Source organism: Pezoporus flaviventris, unplaced genomic scaffold (assembly GCF_033815535.1).
Source record: "Pezoporus flaviventris isolate CSIRO_AGI_PZ_B2104156 unplaced genomic scaffold, CSIRO_AGI_Pfla_v1 ptg000001l, whole genome shotgun sequence".
Lineage (NCBI taxonomy): Eukaryota > Metazoa > Chordata > Aves > Psittaciformes > Psittacidae > Pezoporus > Pezoporus flaviventris.
Window position 1 is genome coordinate 63,014,487 of NW_026892549.1, and position 19,960 is coordinate 63,034,446.

Below are 19,960 nucleotides of genomic sequence, written 5' to 3' on the forward strand. Positions count from 1 at the left end.
TCGCCTCTGAAGCGCTGGGGTGCATCCTGCTGGTGGGATGGAAGGTGGCTCTGAGGGGCAGTAGTAATCCCTGTGTACACCATGTGTATTATTGTCCCTGAGGCTGGTACACAGCGTAGTGACCCAGCTGAGACACTCGGTACAGAGGAGCAGCCCCTCCGCTGGGACCCGTTCCGACTCTGGTGCCCATCACTGTCCCCCGAGCGCACTCTCAAAAGAACTGAGAGCATGTGAAGCCCAAAACAGCCCCAGGTACAAACACGGCTGTATTCCAGCTATTCCCACCCCTGCCTTTCTTTTCCTTGCCGCTGGACTGATAGCAGGTTATCACGGCTCCAAACATAGCTTGTACTTCAGCATGACTTGGAGGACTTTGACAGCTCAACTGGACACGTGCAGTGATAACCCATTTCCAGTGCTCCTAGAAAACTTCAGTCCCTTCCCTGAGGTGCTCAGTCCATTCCTCTACGAGTTAACAGCAGCAAGAGGAATCTGTTTTCTGTTTGAACCAGAGCAAGGGAAAAAGCTCTGGTAAGAAGCTTAATGTTCAGTGTGAAAGTCTCCCAATTCTCAGCTGCTCCTCAGTGTTCTGAGGCTGAAGGAGAACTTTGTCAGGAGAAGGGAGAACGCTTTTTCTGCAGGCTTTAACCCCACCGGGCAAACAATGGGTACAAGAAGCACTTATTTGCTGCCTGTTGGATTGTCAGCTGGGGCCTTGTTTCCAGCAGTGCTTGAGAAGTGGACAGGGAGAACCTGGCAGAGGGAAGCACAGGCTGAATGGAAGATGGGAGGGTTCAGGGGGAGAGCTGCTTCTGCCCCTCCTGCCAGACCTCACTGAGCTGCTCAAACTGGTGCTTTTCATTGTTAGCAAAGAGAAGATTTAACAAATGTCATGTGCCTTTTTCCTTCAAATCTGGGTGAAACCTGGATTCAAACAGGGTGGAGGTGAACGAGACGTTTAGGAAAGTCCGGATTGGGACATGCCGATTATGCCCTTTTTTGCCACTTGGGGCCAACCCTTTTCAGGCACATGAAACATAAACCCAGCCCCACAGATGCAGAATTAACACTGTAGAGATGGCTCACAGGGGATCAGGGGTCCTGGAGTGTCCCGGGGCTGGGACCCAGCCCACACCTGCTCCTTGGGGATGGTGGGCACAGGGCAATGTTTGCCATGGCAGCGAGGAGCCAGCTGGGGCCTGACTGCTCCCACAGCCCCAGGACCAGTCCCTAAGCCTGCTTCTGGGTAAAGCCTCTCTGGAGAGCACCATCAGGTGTGCCAGGAATCAGCCCCTGAAGTGTGAAGGTCCAGAGCGTGGTGCTAAGCCTCAGGTGCCCAGACCGAAAGCTGGTGCTGATGTTGTGCCTCAGGAATACAGACCAAGTCCTGCCTTTTACTGCTCAGCACCAGAAACTGAGTCCTACACTTTGGGTGGCTCCAAACCACACTCCCTTCGCCAGTTTTGGGTCTCACAGAAAGAGAACAAGTCCTGAGTTTGGGGAGCTTGGCCCCAGACTCCTTGGCCAGCTCTAACACAGAAAAAAAAACCCCACTAAGTACTGCATTATGAGGGCTCATATGGCCAGATTTAGGGCTGAGAGAGACTAAATCCTGTGATTTGTGGGCCAGGTTCAGGGCTCAGAAACAGACCAAGTGCTGTGTTTCTGGAGTGTGAACCCTGGGTCACTCAGACAGTTTTAGGGCTCACACAAAAAAACCACTAAGTGCTGTGTTTGGAGGGTTCAAACCCAGCTCATTTGGCCAGATTTAGGGCTCAGAAACAAAGTCCTGCATTTTGGGGGCCAGGTGTGAGGCTCATGAACAGAGACCAAGTGCTGCACTGGGGGCCTCAGAACTGGGCTCAGGGGGTACGTGTTTTATCTGAGCAACAGAGACTAAGTCCACTGCATTTTGGGGCACACAGCCTGAATGCTGTGGTCTGGGGGGTTGAAAAAAAGGCTCCTGGGGCTGCTCTTAAGGCTGAGAAATGGAGACCAAGTGCTGGGTTTTGGAGCCTGGGGAAAGGATGATGTGGCCCATCCTAGGGCTCGGAAACTGAGACCAAGTGCTGCATTGTGGGTGCTCGGCACCAGGGTCCCTCAGCCCGTTTTGGGGCTCCCCGGGAGAGCCCAAAGCTGCGTTTGGGGGGGCTTGAAACGGAACTGAACTGAACGCATGAGACGGTCTCTGGGGCGAAAGGAGCTTTTCGCACTGTGCTTGGGGCCAACTCTTTGTTTACTCTTTGTTGCTCCAGGGCTGGGCATGAGCAGTTCTGACAGCTCCTGTTCATCTGCATCGTGACAGGGATTGGTTTAGGACATGGCCACAAGCCAGGCTCAGTTCAGCAAGCGCAAGCTGTAACTGCCTGGGGCTGGAGATGGACACGAGCTGCAGCCACGATGGAACTACAGCCATCCAGGAGCTGGGCCTGAAAAACAGGAGGGCAGAAACAGACCTGAGGCTGCAATGGGGCCCGAGCCATGAATGAGCTGGAGCTGTCGTGGGGACAGAAACCGCTGCCCTGGAGCTGCGAATGAGCTGCAGCCACAACAGCCAGGAGCTGAACCCAGAGCCAGAACCAAACTGGAGATGTCCAGGAGCTGTGGCTGAACCAACACCAAACCCAACCAAATCCAAACCCCAAAATAAACCAAACCAACCCAAAATCAAACCAGCAAACCCAAACCAAAGGGAACCTCAGAATACCCCCACGCACACCAAGGAAGGGGGGCCCAAGCCCCCAACCGGGAGCTGTGTCAGAGCTGCTTCTTGGGGCTTCACATCCCACACCCTGCATGTGGGGCTCCCCTGTGCAGGGACAGACGTGGCCCAGTGAGCTCCTGGCAGTGGTGGAGCTCAGACTGGTCAGAGCTGTCTGTGAGCTGGAGCTGAATCCAGAGCAGGAACCGGCCGGAGCTGCAAATGAACAGGAGCTGGGCCTGAACGAGATGGGGACCTGACCCAATACAAACGCAGCCTGAACCCGAGTCAAACAAGCAACAGCAAGCACAGCAAAACAAACCCCAAACCCAACCCCGAAGCAAAACGGGCCAAATCCCCAAGCTCTGGCCGTGCCCACGTCATCCCCAGCACAGGCAGAGCGGCTGCTGCTGGATTCCACGCAGCTCCCGTCGCGGCTGCGGCTCCTCCGCCCGTCCTTGTGTCCGTACCTGTGCAGGGACCGGACCCGGCTCAGCAGCTCCCGGCAGCGCGCCCCTGCCCCAAGAGACCCGGAGCTGATCCCCGGCCCCAGCAGTGCCGGCACCCGAAGGGCGGGACGGGGGTTCCGGCCCCTCGCAGAGGAAGGGCAGGAGGAGGATGGCGCCTCCTAGCGGAGGAAGGGCAGGGCAGCGGTGGCGCCCCCTAGCGGAGGAAGGGCAGGGCAATGATGGCGCCCCCTAGCGGAGGAAGGGCAGGGCAGCGCAGCGGTGCCTGCCGCTGTGCTCAGCGCAATGGAGGGGGGCTGTGAGCAGGGAGGTGCTGCGGGAACATCGCACCATTCCAGGCACATGGAATAGGGCAGAGCAAGGTGAGTGTTCTCTGGGGGAACGACACGTCCCGTGAGCCAGGGTCTCTGTGGGCAAGGCGCTCATGTGTGAGGGGATGACTTTTATCGTGAGCCAGGTTCCTGCCCGCAGCAGTGCAGGGACTGCACGTCTTTGTATCGGTCATCAATGGAAAGCATCGAGCTGTCCACGATGAGCTTTTAGGAACATTTCATGGATTCAGCACTTGGTGTCTGGAATCTTTTCTTCATATCTGATGACTTCAGAAAGGTTTTGCTATTTTCACAGGAGCACAAACAGAGCTAAATGAACACAAACATGGTTCTGTGCGTGTGTGAAATGCAAAAGCCCCCAGATTTAACAGAAATATTTTCTACTGTGTGTCATAGGTATGAAACACTTTTATCTTTCAAAGTGCACACAAAGCAGCTCATTAACACAGATCAGTATTTGTCAGGATGGGTAAGTATTGCAAAGAAAGAAAAACACATCAACATCCTACACATTATAACTACCAATGAAATGCTACATTTAACGAACAGGAAGTGTCTGTGCGTGAACTAACTTACATTTCCAGTCAAAACCCAGATAAATACACATTCTAAATGGCTTATTTTGAACTGAAAGTACTACTTTTTGACAAACGTCTCCCACCATGTGCCTATAAATCAATGACTTTCTCAATGAGAACTGGGTTTTGTATTAGCCCTGTGTCGGCTGAACAGTTACATGGGTGCAACCTGAGAGTTAAGTCAGTCTGACTTCAGTGACAGCAGCTCTTGTACACAAACACTTCCATACCTGACTGCAGCTGTGCCCGTGAAGGGCTCCATTAGCACATTCAGAGCTCAAACTCCATCTGTATCTGAAATACTTTCCAACTTCTATTTGTAGAATATCACTCCGGTGCACTCCAGACCATAATGGGATGTGTGGGAAAAAGGCTGGATGGGACAGCCTTGTGATGGCTTCCATCTCCTGCAGAGCAGCCGTGCGTGCTGCACTGGTGCGGAACTACAGTAAAAGAAAGGAAGGGAACCGAAGGCTCCTTAAATCCTTGTCTCTCTTAACAGGACAGGTGTCATTGTCTTGGGCAACCAGATTTCTACAGTCACAGAAGTGTGAGGTCTGATGAATATCATCTAATTATTAACAACTAAAACAGGCAAAGTCCTGTGTAACCCACCCATGGCTGTTCTTTTCCCCAGCATGAACTGAAGGGCAATCTGTGCTCCCCTGTATTTACCGTGGGCTAAAGGATACGCGTAAGGTTTTAGAGCACAGGACCTAACACACAGTGAATGCACAGAGCTCTGCACAGCCCTGTGTGCACAGCCTGCACTTATACACCTATCGCTGCTGTCCTGCAGTCTGCCCTGCCCGCAGCAAGGCCGAGAGCCAAACCTTGGGAATCCAATCCAGAATTCAGCCAAACATGATGGCGTAGGAAGCTCTCAGGAACTGCACGTAATTCTGCATGCTCCGGCTCTTGTTCTCCGACTTCTGCAGGCTGTTCTCCAGCTCCTTCAAATGTACTTCGTGCTGCTTTTTGTTCTAGAAGAAAACACAAAGAGAAATGCAATGAGCTTAGAAGTAAACCACAAATCAATCAGGAATCGGGTAAGGCGGCTGGTACCTGATTGTTGGAAGTGTCATTTACCTGGGACAGGTTTCAGAGGCTCCACAAAACTGAAGGGTTCCAAAAAGGCCACAAAATGTCAAGGCTTTGTTTATGTTCAGTCAGGACCGAAGTGATTGTGTTTGGCTGAGCTGATAATCAGGATAAGGCCTGGGAATGGAAGAGCTCATTGCCCGAATTCTTCCCATGAGAGATTTGTGGCAGCTTAAATCTGTCCTGGGCTCAACACTCTCTCTCATCTTGATTTGTCAATAAACATCTGCTATTGCTATTCGATGTGATTTATGATGCCTGTAGTTCCTTATATAAAAAAGATGGCTGATAGCAATCCTACCTGCTCACCAGTTCCACCCCTGGTGCACGTCATAGGTTATATGTTATGTATATGCTATGTACATGCTGCAGATACCCAGGTATTTACTGCTTTGTCTATTACAGATTCCAGGTGCTGATCGGTTAAAATAAATTCATTGTAAAAAACTGGAATTACAGCCTCAGATTTCGGTCCAGCCTTAGCTGGTCAGGAACTGAATGAAGTTACCCTCACAGCCCTATTTTTCCCAGTTTCACTACAACAACAGGAATAAAACCGTTTCCTCGTTTTCCAGAAGGCATCCTCAGTTACGTGTAAATGTCATTGGAACAGATAGCGTTTAATTAATTCAGAGCAGCTCTCTCAAACGTTTATATTTTACCTGTGAACTTCAAATGGAAACCACTTGAAAACATCCTGGGAGTTTTTCTGGGACCAAATACAAGACAGTTTCTTTTCTGTTTTACTTCAACACAGCAAGAATTTCCTATGCAAAACTGTAATAGAATAAGCCACCAGCCAATGTCTGATCTTGTTTTAAGAACACTTTTGTCTTAGGGTAAAAGCAGACGTGAAGTTGCACTTGATACAGATCAAAACTGATGAAAGCACGCTGAATTCAGAACCACGTCTCTGAGGTCTTATTCAATCTTGAATAAATTCAAGCCAACCAAATGCAAATTCTAACCTTGAATGCTGCGAGTCAGAATACACAACATTGGTTTTGGAAGTCTAGGAGAGTGATAGGAAACCTTTCCAGTGTCTTCTCTATTAACTTCAGATGTCTTTGTAGCTTATTATTACTGATCACAGGACAAACCTCTGACTGAGTCAAAGCCCAGGATTTGCCAGCACTGGTCTGGAGAATTCAGCTGTGTGTGGTATTTTATTAATAGAAAATGTGCTGAAATTTTCTGGCTTAGATAAAACAACGGAACAGATTCCTTTGTTTATCTGCAGAGAACATTGCTCACCCCGAATCCTTCTCAGACTGTGGCTTTGCTGAAGAGGTAAGGAACAACAGAATCCCGGGCATTTAAAGGCCTGATGCTTTGAAAAATGAGAACATCTCTTTTGTTACCAACTCTGTTTCTGTGCAACATCAGTACAGAAGATGAAAGCTGCTCACAAATTCCAGTGAGATCTGAATCTTGTCATCAAATCAGGAACAACTAAAAAGATGCCACTATGTCATTATGGAACCGTCATGCATTTACTAAAATCCAGGTGTGTTCACTCAGCATGAGAAGGAAATTATAGCTTCATACATATTCTTTGATTTTTGCCTTGCTGGGAAAACTGGATTGAATAAGAGCTGTAAACTCAATATTGCTCGAGCGATTTAGTTAGACTGGCCGTCTTTTAAGTCTATTAGAAATGTCAATACACAAAGTCTATTGTCAAATGGAATTCATTTGCTGTTCCCAAAAGCGTGTATCAATTTCAGCAGCAGCGTGTGTTTCAGTAAAAGGAACTCCGATTGTAAGTGCTGATGTAGTAATTCCTGAAGTCATAAGCAGTGTTATTTACTCACGTGGTGAAATATGCAGTGGAGTTGGTTTTTCCTTTCTTGCCCCTCTCTCACTTCAGCCTCAAGAAACAGCATCTTTGTCTGAAGGGCTTGTTCTCTGCATGACATCTTTTCCAGTTCTTCAGCCACCTGTAAGGGTAATGAGAGAGAAATGAGGTACATTTACTTTCACTTCAAACCCAAAGCAAAGTATGTTCTTATACCTCAGCATTAACAGCTCCACTGCCTGTCCTGTCAGCTAATAGAATTGTAGAATAGTTTGGGTTGGAAAGGACCTTAAGATCATTCAGTTCCAGCTCTGCTGTGGGAAGGGACGCCTCACCCTAGACCATGTCACCCAGGACTCCGTCCAACCTGGCCTTGAACACTGCCAGGGATGGGGCATTTACCACTTCTCTGGGCACCTTGTGCCAGCGCCTCAGCACCCTCACAGGGAAGAACTTCTGCCTTTATATCCAACCTGAACTTCCCCTGTTTCAGTCTGAGCCCATCACCCCTTGTCCTATCACTGCAGTCCCTGATGAGGAGTCCCTCTCCAGCATCCTTGACACTGGAAGCTGCTCTGAGGTCTCCATCAGCTTCCCTTCTTCAGGCTGAACAGCCCCAGTGTTCTCAGCCTGTCTTCATAGGCGAAGTGCTCCAGCCCCTGCTCATCCTTGTGGGCCCCTCTGGACTTGCTCCAACAGCTCCACGTCCTTCTCATGTTGAGGACACCAGCACTGCACACAGTGTTGCAAGGGGGGAGTTATTTCCCATGCACAGAAGGAACTAAACAAACCTTGGAAACTTTCTAGCGAAATCTGAAAGAAATTCCAATTTGGATAAAAACGTGAGGAGGGAGCAGCTGTTACTTTTGTAACTCATTTGTAAGTTAAGCCAAAGCTGTTGTTTTTTTCAAACCCAAACCAATATCCTCAGTACCGAGGAAATTCAGGTTTATTTCAACAAGATTAATCTGGGAAAGAAATCACAATTTCATACCTATTTTCTTATTAAACAAATAACTGCAATCTCATTTCTCTCCCATTTGATTTACTGGGTGCATCCTTCCTACAGATAACAAATTTCTGCTTAATACTGAAAGTGTGCAAAGCCTTCCTCTAAAACGAAACCCTCCCATTGAAGTTCTCGTGGGCTGCCTTTTTCAAACAAAATAACAAAAAAATAAGGTTTGGTTCAGAGGCTTTTCTATGGGATTCAATATTGGGTGGTTGAAGCATTTTGATTTGTCTTCAAATAAAATGATAGGGAACTGTCTGTCCTCTGAACTTTGTCATTCATTTCAACAGGATCCGAATCCCACAGAGAAACTGAACTGTGCAATCCATATTTAAACATGCCCAAATTCCCAGTCACTTTTTAGTACTGCTCCCTTCACGTAAAACAATCTTGTCCCATCTCTTCTTCTCAAGCACGTTTGGTTTTAATGCTGTTTTTAACTAACAATGGCAAACAGGCTGAGGAGATGTATTAAATCATCAATACCATTTTTCTCCCTTCTTCCAAAGCCGATTCCAGTTGTCTGGTTAATCCATTATATTCTGCAATTTTCTCTTCAAGCTGCAATTGACTGCACTGCAGACTCTCATCTTCGTTTTTGAGCTGACTAGCAAGTTCTTTATTTTCAATCTCCATCTTTTCTAATTGCCTTTATGCAGAACAGATCAATGCATTGTAATTCACTACAGCAGACACGTGTAGGAATTAACTGCAGTCAGATTTTTAAGCAGTTACCTTTTAAGATCTTCGTATTTCTTCTCAATATTACAGTTTTCTTCTTCTAAGGAGTGACTGCCCGCAGAAGTTGCGCTGTATTCCTCCTGTGAAAGTGACAATTCATTTCTAGTTGGAGACCTACAATAAGCTTGCCTGTTAAACTCCACCTGAACAATTCAGCTGTAATTCCGAGTAAACACTATGTTATATTTGAGTAAAGGTGATATTGTATTTAAAACAAATAAAATGCCACCAAAGTAGCAGACTAAAACTTTATGTGAACACTTTTAAGGCTGAAACCCTGCTGTGTAACAAAGGGAAGCCTGAACAAAACCCACATGCTGCTCATGTGGCCTTGAGTATGAGGAGCTCGTCCACCTCCTTGTGAACTTTGACTCCTAAGTTTTAGATTCCGGCAAAAATCAGTTCCCTCACACTACAGTCATTGGAAGCATAAAACTAATAGTGTATATTTCTATACAGTGTAGGACTGGCAGAGAATGTCAGAAAGTGCTGAATATCAGAAAAGACAATCAGATTCATCTCACAAGTTGAAGAAAGCAAGAAGTCAAACCGTGTTCCCTTGCCCAGCATCCGGACTGACAAACTTTGACGTATTTCCTTTTAAATCTCATTAACAGCAGCGATGGCTGCTCTTGCTAGCACACAGCGACAAAAAATGAACAACAAACGCCCGCATCAACAGCCTGCTGGCACCTCCATCATTCACTGGACTACCACAAGCAGTTCCATCCAGTAATCTGAGCTAATCTGTGTGATTTTGTCCATGTGAATCGCAGGCTGTTAAACCAGCAGACTAGGAGTAGCAGAGATGTCCAGCAGAGGGGCAGGAAATTGATGTCCTGCTTTAGCTGAACCTGGAAGAGATTTTCTGCACAGGGTCCTGTTACTTCAAAAGGAATCTTGTTAAATTCTGGTCATAGCATCATGGGTCAGAATCTCTGAAGGGCATCACCAAGATGTAATGCTGGAATTTAACTACTCTTCCATCAGACTTGTGATCATATTCCCAAATCCTTAGCTATACTTAATAATAACTTTTTTGCATCTATTCAGGAAAACATGTAGTTAGATTAAAATTACATGCATCATTTTGTAGATGCGCATCAAAATTAATTGTTGCCTAAGTCTTTTGCTAGGCAAAGATGGATTTATGAGATTATGAGCATTCCTGGAAGAAGTATTTAAAATAATACAAACACGAACCAAATCTGGTGCTGTGAACATCATCTTGACAAGAAATCTAAAACAAAATCAAAAGCTGATTTCTTTTATAAGCATATAAAGTCTATGGGGACACAGATCCTCACTGCTCTTCAGCTGGAGTTTTCCCACTGACACAGCAAGAAGATTAAATCCCTTTCCCACCCCACTGATTCAAACGCCTTTGTCATTCTGCTAGAAGAGTATTCCCCCAAATTGAGCCCTGCCATCGAAACCAGTGTCACAGGAAAAAAAAGCTGAGGAATATTCATACTGGGGCTTAAGGGCAAACACAAGCAGTAATGCTGACATACTGCTAAAATAGGTACGATCCTGCTAAAGCATAATTTATAACATATTTTATCAAGCAACACAATGTAATCATTAAAATGTTAAAGTTATCCATCAGCAATATAATTTATGACTATTTGTCTGAGCAAATACTGTCTGGCTTATAAATTAGTCATTAAAAACAAAATGACCGTGGAATTAAATTATTGCACCAGATACAAACATTAACTAGGCTTGCACATTTATTTTTAGGGAAGAATTCTGCAGCACATCTCAGGCCATAAGTGTTCAAAAGGATCAAGAATATACGCACTGAAAAGATACAGAATTTACAAGTAACCAGTCTTGTCTAATACTGAATTCACATAAATACTATTGGCAATAGTTTTATTTGCATTATGCTATGTCTACAGAAGAAACTCCTGATCTATGAAGCAAATAAGGAAGGAAACTACATGATGGTCACACATGCTAATAAGAAAAAAATGGCCCAGAGACTTTCTTCCATGTAATTTTCTCTTTTATCTTTAAAAATAAGCATATTCTAAGCACCTGAACCTGCAGCTCCCTAAGGGTTTTGCATTTCTGTGCATGGATCCTTTCCCAGGATAGAAGCTTTTTCTGAGAGGATTGCTGTTTTTCCTCAGGTGCTTTCAGCAACTCAAAACCATGTTCTAACTCCTTTAACTCAGGCTCCACGTTGTCCCTCACCTGCATAGTAGCATCAGAGGAGAAAAATGTGAATGTAAAACCATAAATTAATTGTTGTAATACTTAATGACTTTCCATAAGTAATAAATCTAAAATTCTACACAAGTTGCATAATATCAATGATTTTATAGAATACTGACAAAGTTAGAAGTTCAGCACTGGAGAAATTTCCATCTCTGACTGTATTTCATTAATGAACCAGTAACATTCATAATGAATATATACTAAATGATGCAAGTGGTAGCAGTTCATCATGCAATACCCAAATTTTTTGTCTTTATGGCAATATATTTTGGGAGATGGCATACAGCCACATTAAACAGCTGACAGGAAAACTTCTAATCATACAACTACTGGAAAAGAGGGCAACACCTAATGCCATTTGAAGCCACATAAAATTCCGTGCAAGCACTATTTTGGGGTTCAGAAAGTATTTTTCTCCATTCTGCGACTCAAATATGGAAAAATAAAGTTAGTATGAAATAAAATGTATATCTAAGATGCCCTCTGTGAGAATTAATTCTGTTCTCTAAAACAGAACACTGCAGGCAATGCAAAACCTATCCTTACCACAGCTTTATAGCTTAAAAGAATATGTGTTTTGATGAGCCGTGGGGAACTGAGCAAAATGATTTTCCTATCAGTTTTGCATTGTTTTCTGATGCTTAAGAATGTGCTAACTCTGTTCGATTATTCAACTCCATCTGCTGAAACACTTAAAACTCATCTCTGTATGGATGCTCTGTTTTAACTGCTAGTTAAAACAGACAAAGCAGTCTTATGGTAGGTTTGCTTCTGGATGCAACTTTCACAGGTGTACTGTTGAGAGACATAGTTTTAAAAGCATCAACAAAATCCCATTTTTAAAAGTGATAAAAAGATCCTGAAATTCCACAACAGCAGCCCAACTCCTTCATCATTACTCTAGGAACCATTTCTCACCTTTCTGCAATTGTGTGGTAACCAAAACACACCAGCTCACATGAGGCTATAAAACATCTAGTGAATTTAAAAACAGTTTTATACATGGAAAAAGAGCCAGTACCCTGTGACTTCTGAGTGGATCCTACACAAAAGTGTAGGAAAGATCAATGCCCTAGAGCATGTTTGGAAACATGTTTTATTACTCCGAAACTTACCTGATCTACTTCCAAGCTTTCGTCTTCTATTATTCTTTTGTTTTCATTTAAGGCTGTTGCATATCTGGATTTCAATTCTTCTACTGCTGTTTGTAATTCTTGTACCTAGGACAACATATAATTTTCACATGCATTTGCAAGGTGTTTCTTTTAAATACAGAAAATACAGAATCATTAGTATGAAGCATAAAGGAAAACCTTTGATTTCTAAACAGAACCTCAGTATCTGTCATAATATGAGTTATTTATTTTCATTTTCCTACTCACCACAGCACATATAAAAATGTAACTGGGTAAAGAACACTCTGATCTCAACATTTCATATTCAACTATGGAGAATGAGCTGCACTTGTGCTACAGAAGCAGACAGCATGACTCACCCTTCAGATAATAGGTACCACCAGCAGTTCCCATCTGGAGTCACCACAGCTACAAGCTGGGGAATTTCATTCTACTCACTGCTTAAGGCTGTTTCCTGGAACTACATTTCCCATCTTAAAGCTGGCAACAATTTTAATCGTGGTGATGCATTCTACAGACAAGACACACTAATTTTACTTAGGTTTTGTATCATGTCTTTCAATAATTTTTACAAGAGATAAGAGAAGACTCAGTGAAATGGTACCTATACTAGTGCAGAAATATATACAACTTAGAATCAAAGTTCTAAAATGTCTTCTCTGTGATTAAAAGCAAATATAAAAAGCCCATTTTAAGTCTGATTTTTTTTTTGTTTTGCTGGTATTTTCAGTGTGGAACTACCTGTATAAATAAAACTGCTTATAACAATACTTGAATGCTGGCTTGAGGTTCTTAGAAATGTGGAAAAAAAGATACCAAAGAATCCCAGACTGGTTTGGGTTGGAAGGGACCTTAAAGCTCATCCAGTCCAACCATCTTCCACAGGCAGTGACACCTTGCACTGGAGCAAGTTGCTCCAAGCCCCATCCAACTTGGCCTTGAACACTGCCAGGGATGGGGCAGCCACAGCTTCTCTGGGCACCCTGTGCCAGCCCCTCAGCACCCTCACAGGGAAGAATTTCTGCCTAAGATCTAATCTAAGTCTACATTCTGTCATTTAAAGCCATTCCCCCTTGTCCTGTCACTACTTGTCGAAAGTCCCTCTCCAGCTTTCTTGTCAGTCCCTTTAGGTACTGGAAGGCTGCTCTACAAGGTCTCCCTGAAGCTTCTTCTTCTCCAGTCTGAATAACTCCAACTCTCTCGGCCTGTCTCTATAGGAGAGGTGCTGCAGCCCTTGGAACATCTTCACAGCCCTCCTCAAGACTTCCTCCAACAGCTCTACATCCTTCTTGGGCTGGGGGCACCAAAGCTGAACTCAGTACTCCAAGTAGGGTCTCATGAGATCAGAGCAGAGCAGAGGGGCAGGATTACTCCCTTGACCTGCTGATCACACTCCTTTTGATGCACCCTAGAACACGGTTGGCTTCCTGGGCTGCAAGTGCATACTGCTGGCTCATGTTGAGCTTCTTGTCAATCAACACCCCAAAGTCCTACTCCTTAACCAAGGAGAGGTAAAATATCATTGGATTTGTTCATTAAAGCCACCAGACTCAAATTTTGCTTTTTAAATATAGTTTACTGGGTTGCAAACTTATTTTTTAGGAAGCAAATCTTTACTAAGCCACTATGTAATTGGCTCTGTCAGCTTCCATGAGCTTCAGCTGGGCTTCACACAATACACTTACGATTAAGTGTACCAGTAGTAGTGTGAAGACTGTTTGGATATGGTTTGTAATGGTACTCTCTTCTCTCATCCCAAATGTTACAACAGTATTACAGTCACCATAACAACAGTTCTTGTTTACTATAAACAAAACCTTTATAATTTTCTCAAAACTGCTTAGAATTTAAAAGCCATATATGAACATTTCAAATATGCTACTCACCTGATTTTTATATTGTTCAACAAGGTTTTCCTGCACTTTTGCCTTTTTTTGAAGATTTTGCAGCTCATTTTCAACAGAAACACTATTGCTTTCCAATGTGGCAAGGGAAGCCTTGATAAAAACATGGAAAATACAAGATTTCTAAGAGTGCTATTAAAAGAACACAATCTACCATATGATACCACTAGCAAGTGACCTACTGGCATTTAAAAGGTTGACACAGTTCTTTATCCTGTCAAACAAAAATGAGAACCCGCAGCTGGTTTGTCAGCTCATGAGAACATTTACTTTGGAGGATAAATAAAACAAAGAACCTGTAAAAAAGTTGAAATTCATAACTGAGCTAAACTTAGTTCTTTAATCTGAAAGGAAGTTTTACAAACATAAAATAACAACTTCTAGCTAAGCAATTGTGTAGCTACTGACAGCGAAATAAAGGCATCCTGGTTAAGCAGATAGATGAATAGACAGCCCTGTTCCTAGCTCTGCCATAGACTTTCACGGATAAATTTTCTGTGTCTCATTTTCACTTCCTGTAAAAATTGGATAGCAAAATTTATTCTACAGGTTTGGGATCTCTATACAGAAGGCCCAAAGGAAATTACTGTGATTACTTCATTAAAGTATCAGAAATGCAAAGCCACTCAACAATGATTTATAATGGTCTCACCTTTAATTTTTCATTTTCGAGGTAAATCTTTTCATTTTCAGAATCAACAGCATTTAGCTTTCCAAGAATCTCCTCATCTGAGTTTCTTCTCCATTCCTCCTTTCTTTTCAGGTCTTCCAAAAGCCTTGTGATCTGCCTTGTTAGATAGCAAGAACTCATGTAAAATACACAGTGCTTCCAAAACTCTCACTGTGCATATTAAATTGTACCTTAACATACTCCTTTGGTGTTCTTATCATAAAATGTTTTAAAAAAAGTTGTGAAATACAGCAGAGGAGGCCAAAAATCTTGAATTTGTTGCAGTTTGCAACTTCTAAATTCTGCTCAGAATTTAGGAATGTGACTACAGAAGCATGTTTACACTGTCAACACTGAGTGCTGCACTACTAAATATCAACTGTGTGACTACAGAAACAAAAGAATAGATCAACAGTTTAACTTACTTCTTAAGATCTTCTGTTTGAATTTCTAACCTTGTATTTCCTTCAACCACTCTATCATGCTGCTTCTTCCAGACACTGGAAGCTGACAGTATCTCAGACAGTTTGACTTCCTACACAATACAAGAATTACACATTACAAAACAAAAGAATGCCACTGAAAAATGCCATCTTGTTCTACCCATTTTTCTAAACACAAGAATAATTTAATATAAGATGGCTTTATTGCATCTCCCTGGCACAAAGCAATGTCAATTTTGTCTCAAGAGAGAATGAACAAAACTACTCACATTTTAAACAAGTGAAGTCTAAGTAGAGACTTACTTTCAAGGCAAAATCACACTGGCACTGTGTATTAGCTGTAGAATACAACATCTTTATTTCAAACTTTAAGATTGAAACTTTTTCTTACAATAAAAGTATTTGTCTCCACTACATCTCTACTGCATAGAAATTACAGAAATCTATGCAAAACCAAAATCCTGCCAAAACAGTTTAAGGATAAAAAATAACTGCTGAGTAAGAAATGCAGTTAGGTAAAGTCCCTCAAAGGAGTATGAATAATTAACCAGCACATGCAATCCTGAAAGTACACCAGGTCAATGGGGAACGAAAGCAACAGTGTGACTACAAAACACCAAAAGTCCAGGAGTTAGCTGTCATCTCTCTCTGTACTGCTAAGTGTAGGTAAGGATCCACCACTGTCTTCTCACAAAGATCAAAGAAAACAACAAAAAACCACCCTGTTTTTAATCATCTCCTGACATAATAACTGGAAAAATGTACCTTTAATACTGACATATCCAAAATTATGGCAATGCATCTGAAGGCATGAAAATATACTCTTCCTAGGAAGCCTAAATAAGGCAATAAAGATCTCAGCACAGTTCTGATCCACCTGGCCTTTTTGAACAATGACACACTGTGGGGATATGCAGTGCAGGAATCTAAGGAATAATCTGGATGAAAGAAGTTTTCGCTTGGAATTTGAAAAGGTTCGGAGCAAGCAGCTTAGAAACAGAAAGTGAAGTATGACATGAGATGTCTTACACTGATAAAGAAAACAAAGACTTCAAACTCCAATCATGGATTCTCAGTAAACTGTACTTCTGAGTTAAGTCAGTGTATATTCATAAGGTCTAACAGGAAGATCAGGAAAGATGCAACTGACCTTTGAAGTCTGATCAGACTTCTCTTATGTACTACGGTTTGGAGTGTACAACTTCATGGATTAAGACATTCACTGAATTTTAACAAAAAAAAAATGTAGTAACAGCTTGCATGTCACTTACAGCAACCTTTTCCTTAACCAAGGAGGAATAAAAGAGATACAAACAGAGCAGGACCAACAAACTCTTCCCATTTCCACGGGAGAAAGTCTCCCAATTGCTCACAGCATAGTCACTCACACGTTCTTTTATTTTGGAAGTTAATTTTTCCACAGCTGCTTCGAAGTGCTGAGCTCTTTGTTTCTGGCATCTGACTGCTTTTTTCAGAGCACTCTTCTTTTGCTCACTTGTTTCCTTTAAGGCTAACATCTGATGCTTGTATTCACCAAAATGAAGTTTCCACGCTGTTATTTTCTTCTGTAGAGTCTGCAGAATGATTAAACATCAAATCTTTTAAATTTCTATACCTTACAGATCATTTTGTGACATAACAGGCATCAGAAATACCGATTACATTTATAATCGGTAATTTATAATCGATTCCCATAATATCTTTGTACCTCAAAACTTATGGTTGATACAAGGAGCTAGTCAAGATAGATACAGCAGTTAAGCAAGAGAAAATACCTATTGGGAAACTCAGGACAAAGATGACCAAGAATATCAGGGATGTGATATTCACCGATGTGGTAGCAGTATGTGCTCTGAATCTGTGGAGAGCACGCACATAACTAGGGCTGGAGATCAGTATAACTGCATATGAAATTTACATATGAAAGTTAAGATATTGGATTTGGGCTTTTTTAAGTCAAGAAGCTAGGAAAGGCTGTGGTCTTTCTTGAATGCACACATTATGATATGGTCTGTTATTAGATGACAAAACACTATCTTACAAGATCTCTGACTTTTTCCCATGCATATAATGGCCTCACTGTAATAGTGAAACAGAATTTTTAGAGGAGAAACTATTTCTTATGGAAAGAGAAACAATGTTTTATGGAAAGTTGTATTTTGTGTTCAATGGATAGTGAAGATTAAGCACTGCCTTGTCCACAGCAGACAATTGTTTAAAGATAATTAAAAGAGGCTGTGATAAAGCTTAACCCACAGCATTAAATCACACATTGTAAGGACAACTTATAATTTCCTGAGTGCTTGATCTTGCAACACTCAGGAAATAAGATACATTTGCATGAAATGTATTTTTAATACATTTAATCATATCATGAAATGTGTACAATGCAATTGAGATGAGAGCTGAGTTCTACGACTGTCATTATATTATCTTTTCTACTACTGTTAGTATTTCTGACTAACTAGATTTTTACATTACTCTGATGAAGGCAATGAATTAACCCCATCCAGTCCAGGAAGATAATTAAGATAATTAACATCTCTAACTTCATGACTTTTATATTTCTCATGTATGTATCATTTGTTATTTAAATATTAATGGGGAAAAAAACACAAGGCATTAAAACATTGCACAATGACATACAATAAAAGCAATACTGGACTCTGCTTCAAGGAGAATCTCAGATTTGATTCTTCCAAAGGTGGTAAGTACAGCTTATCAAAAATATGACCAAGCTACCAGTAGACAACTACCCTCATAAAGACAACTGCAAGTTCCAGTCTTATCACTTATTATTCATCTGCCAAACTACAGCAATGTAAGTAGGCTAGTAGCTAAATTAATTTCTCAAGTCACTTATAAATATCCTAATTGTAAGAATGATTAATGCATCTGTTTCCTTCCTTTGAGTCTAGGTCTGACACTTAATTATGTTCTACATGAAAAAGGACCAGAATGACATGCCATTTACCTACTATGTTAATGTGCCAGCCTTATATTCGAGCTACTATTTGCCAGTTGATATAAAATACACATATTATGCATATGACAGGGTATTTGTCATATAGGTCCTGCTAATGGCCCCAAAACTTTTCCACAATTAATGAAAAAAGTATGTGGTTTTCCACGTAAAAGAGGGTCTCAGGTACCGTACTGCTTCAAAAAATTATAAAAAAACCCAAATAGGCAGGAAGCACTTCTCATATATAGATGCTTATAAGGCATTTGATGAACAAAGACATGATTTGGCCAGGGCAGCAGAAGAACACCTTCAGTAAATAGAGCAAATAGAAAATCAGAGTCTATGTAAGGTCTCTTCCAACTCTTGGTTTAAGCACACAGCTGTTATCGCTTGTTATAACCACAGGAGGTCACAATCACACTAACAATAAGTGCTCTGGGCGTTATTCAGTGGCTGAGGTAAATTTACATGAAGGATTGATTTCATAAGGGTATTGCTAAGCTTTCGCAAGCTTTTGTCCAGATCATTAACAAACTCATCAACAGGCTTGAAGCCATAAACTAACTTCAGCGCATTTTGAAGAGCAAACAAACAAAACTCGTGAATCAAGATTGTAAATCAAGATTGAATGAAAATACAGTTATATATCAAGTTACTTTAATGAAAATGCTGTTGGAATTCTGTAGTTGTACTAAGTAGGACAAGTAAGCGATTTTTATTTAGGAGAAAAGGAGGTTTTAATATAGACATAGACATACATGACTTTTTTGGAAACTGAGTTGCTATAGATTCCTTAACAAATTATAGAATTAATAGGGGATATATGCTACTAAAAAAAAAGTTTAGAAGTTAGAAATACATTCTTTTTTTAGCCGGTGTTTTCTCATTCATGCCTGTGTTCTTGACAAGTTTCAAATACTGAAATTTGAGGGTATGTATGCTCCAGCCTCTGACACATCACCTCTTCCTTGCCTTGTTCTAGTCAGTAACTGAAGCAAATGCCCAAATTTACCTCTTGTTTCATAGAATAGGAAATGGGATTCCAGCTACCTTAAACAAAGCGAGGTTAGGCATTAGTCTTAAGTGTTTCTCTTTCAGTCAGTATTAAGAGGTTTATTGACTCTTTCACAGTCAATAAATAGGTGGTGATTCATCGCCCTTATCGTATAACAGCCACTCATCCTGAGGACTTGCATATCTCTTTCTACTGACTGTATGGAGACTGCCTCTGGATCGGTATCTATCTTCTAGATAGCTCAGTCAGGTGAGTGCAAATGCTTCTGTGTGCTCAACTTCTATTCAGAACTGCTAGTATGCACAAGTTAAGGAAAGAAGGAAAAAAGAAAACAAACAACAAACCTTGCAATCAAAACAGTGGGGTCGGGCGGATTGTGCAAAATATAAATGCTGATGATTTTTACTGTTTGGGATTTTTCTTTTACCAAGAGTTTGATTTCAAGTGGTACTTTAAGATTCAACTCTCACATCTGAATCAAACTCAGACCACAGTAAGGCTTTGCTAGTTGTTTCAAATAAACTGAAGCACAAAGTAAAAACTATGTTAACCTGTATTTTCTCTTTTAATTCATCATTTTCCGCTTCTTTTCTTTGAATCTGATGTTGCAGGTGAAGTTGTATTGTCTTTGCTGATCTTGACAAATGGTCTCCCTTTTGTACATTGGCCTAAGAAGGAGAAATAAACAGGGAACTATTAGTCTACGGAAATATGTCATATGATGCTATTTATTACATATTACATGGGAGAAAACATGGATTCCAATACAACTGATCACTCACTTTTTTGAGCTGAAGCCTGGATGTAAGGTCTTTAACCTGTTTCTCCCTTTCAAGTGTTTTTCTCCTGAGAATCTTCATTGGAAAAAAAA

General features: G+C 41.8%; 1 protein-coding gene across 1 annotated transcript in view; it reads right to left on the minus strand.

Annotated features, from left to right (window-relative positions):
• Nucleotides 1–6,966: 6,966 nt before the first annotated feature.
• Nucleotides 6,967–19,960, minus strand: part of ODF2L (outer dense fiber of sperm tails 2 like) — a 44,262-nt gene continuing 31,268 nt past the window's right edge. Inside the window, exons 6-16 of the mRNA XM_061462204.1 lie at nt 19,872–19,943; nt 19,641–19,757; nt 16,498–16,683; nt 15,092–15,201; nt 14,649–14,784; nt 13,979–14,089; nt 12,072–12,176; nt 10,774–10,932; nt 8,725–8,810; nt 8,476–8,638; nt 6,967–7,119 (exon numbers count right to left, since the gene is read on the minus strand). Of these exons, the coding sequence (XP_061318188.1) occupies nt 6,982–7,119; nt 8,476–8,638; nt 8,725–8,810; nt 10,774–10,932; nt 12,072–12,176; nt 13,979–14,089; nt 14,649–14,784; nt 15,092–15,201; nt 16,498–16,683; nt 19,641–19,757; nt 19,872–19,943 (1,383 nt within the window). The 3' untranslated portion in view covers nt 6,967–6,981. The remainder of the gene's footprint in view (nt 7,120–8,475; nt 8,639–8,724; nt 8,811–10,773; nt 10,933–12,071; nt 12,177–13,978; nt 14,090–14,648; nt 14,785–15,091; nt 15,202–16,497; nt 16,684–19,640; nt 19,758–19,871; nt 19,944–19,960) is intronic.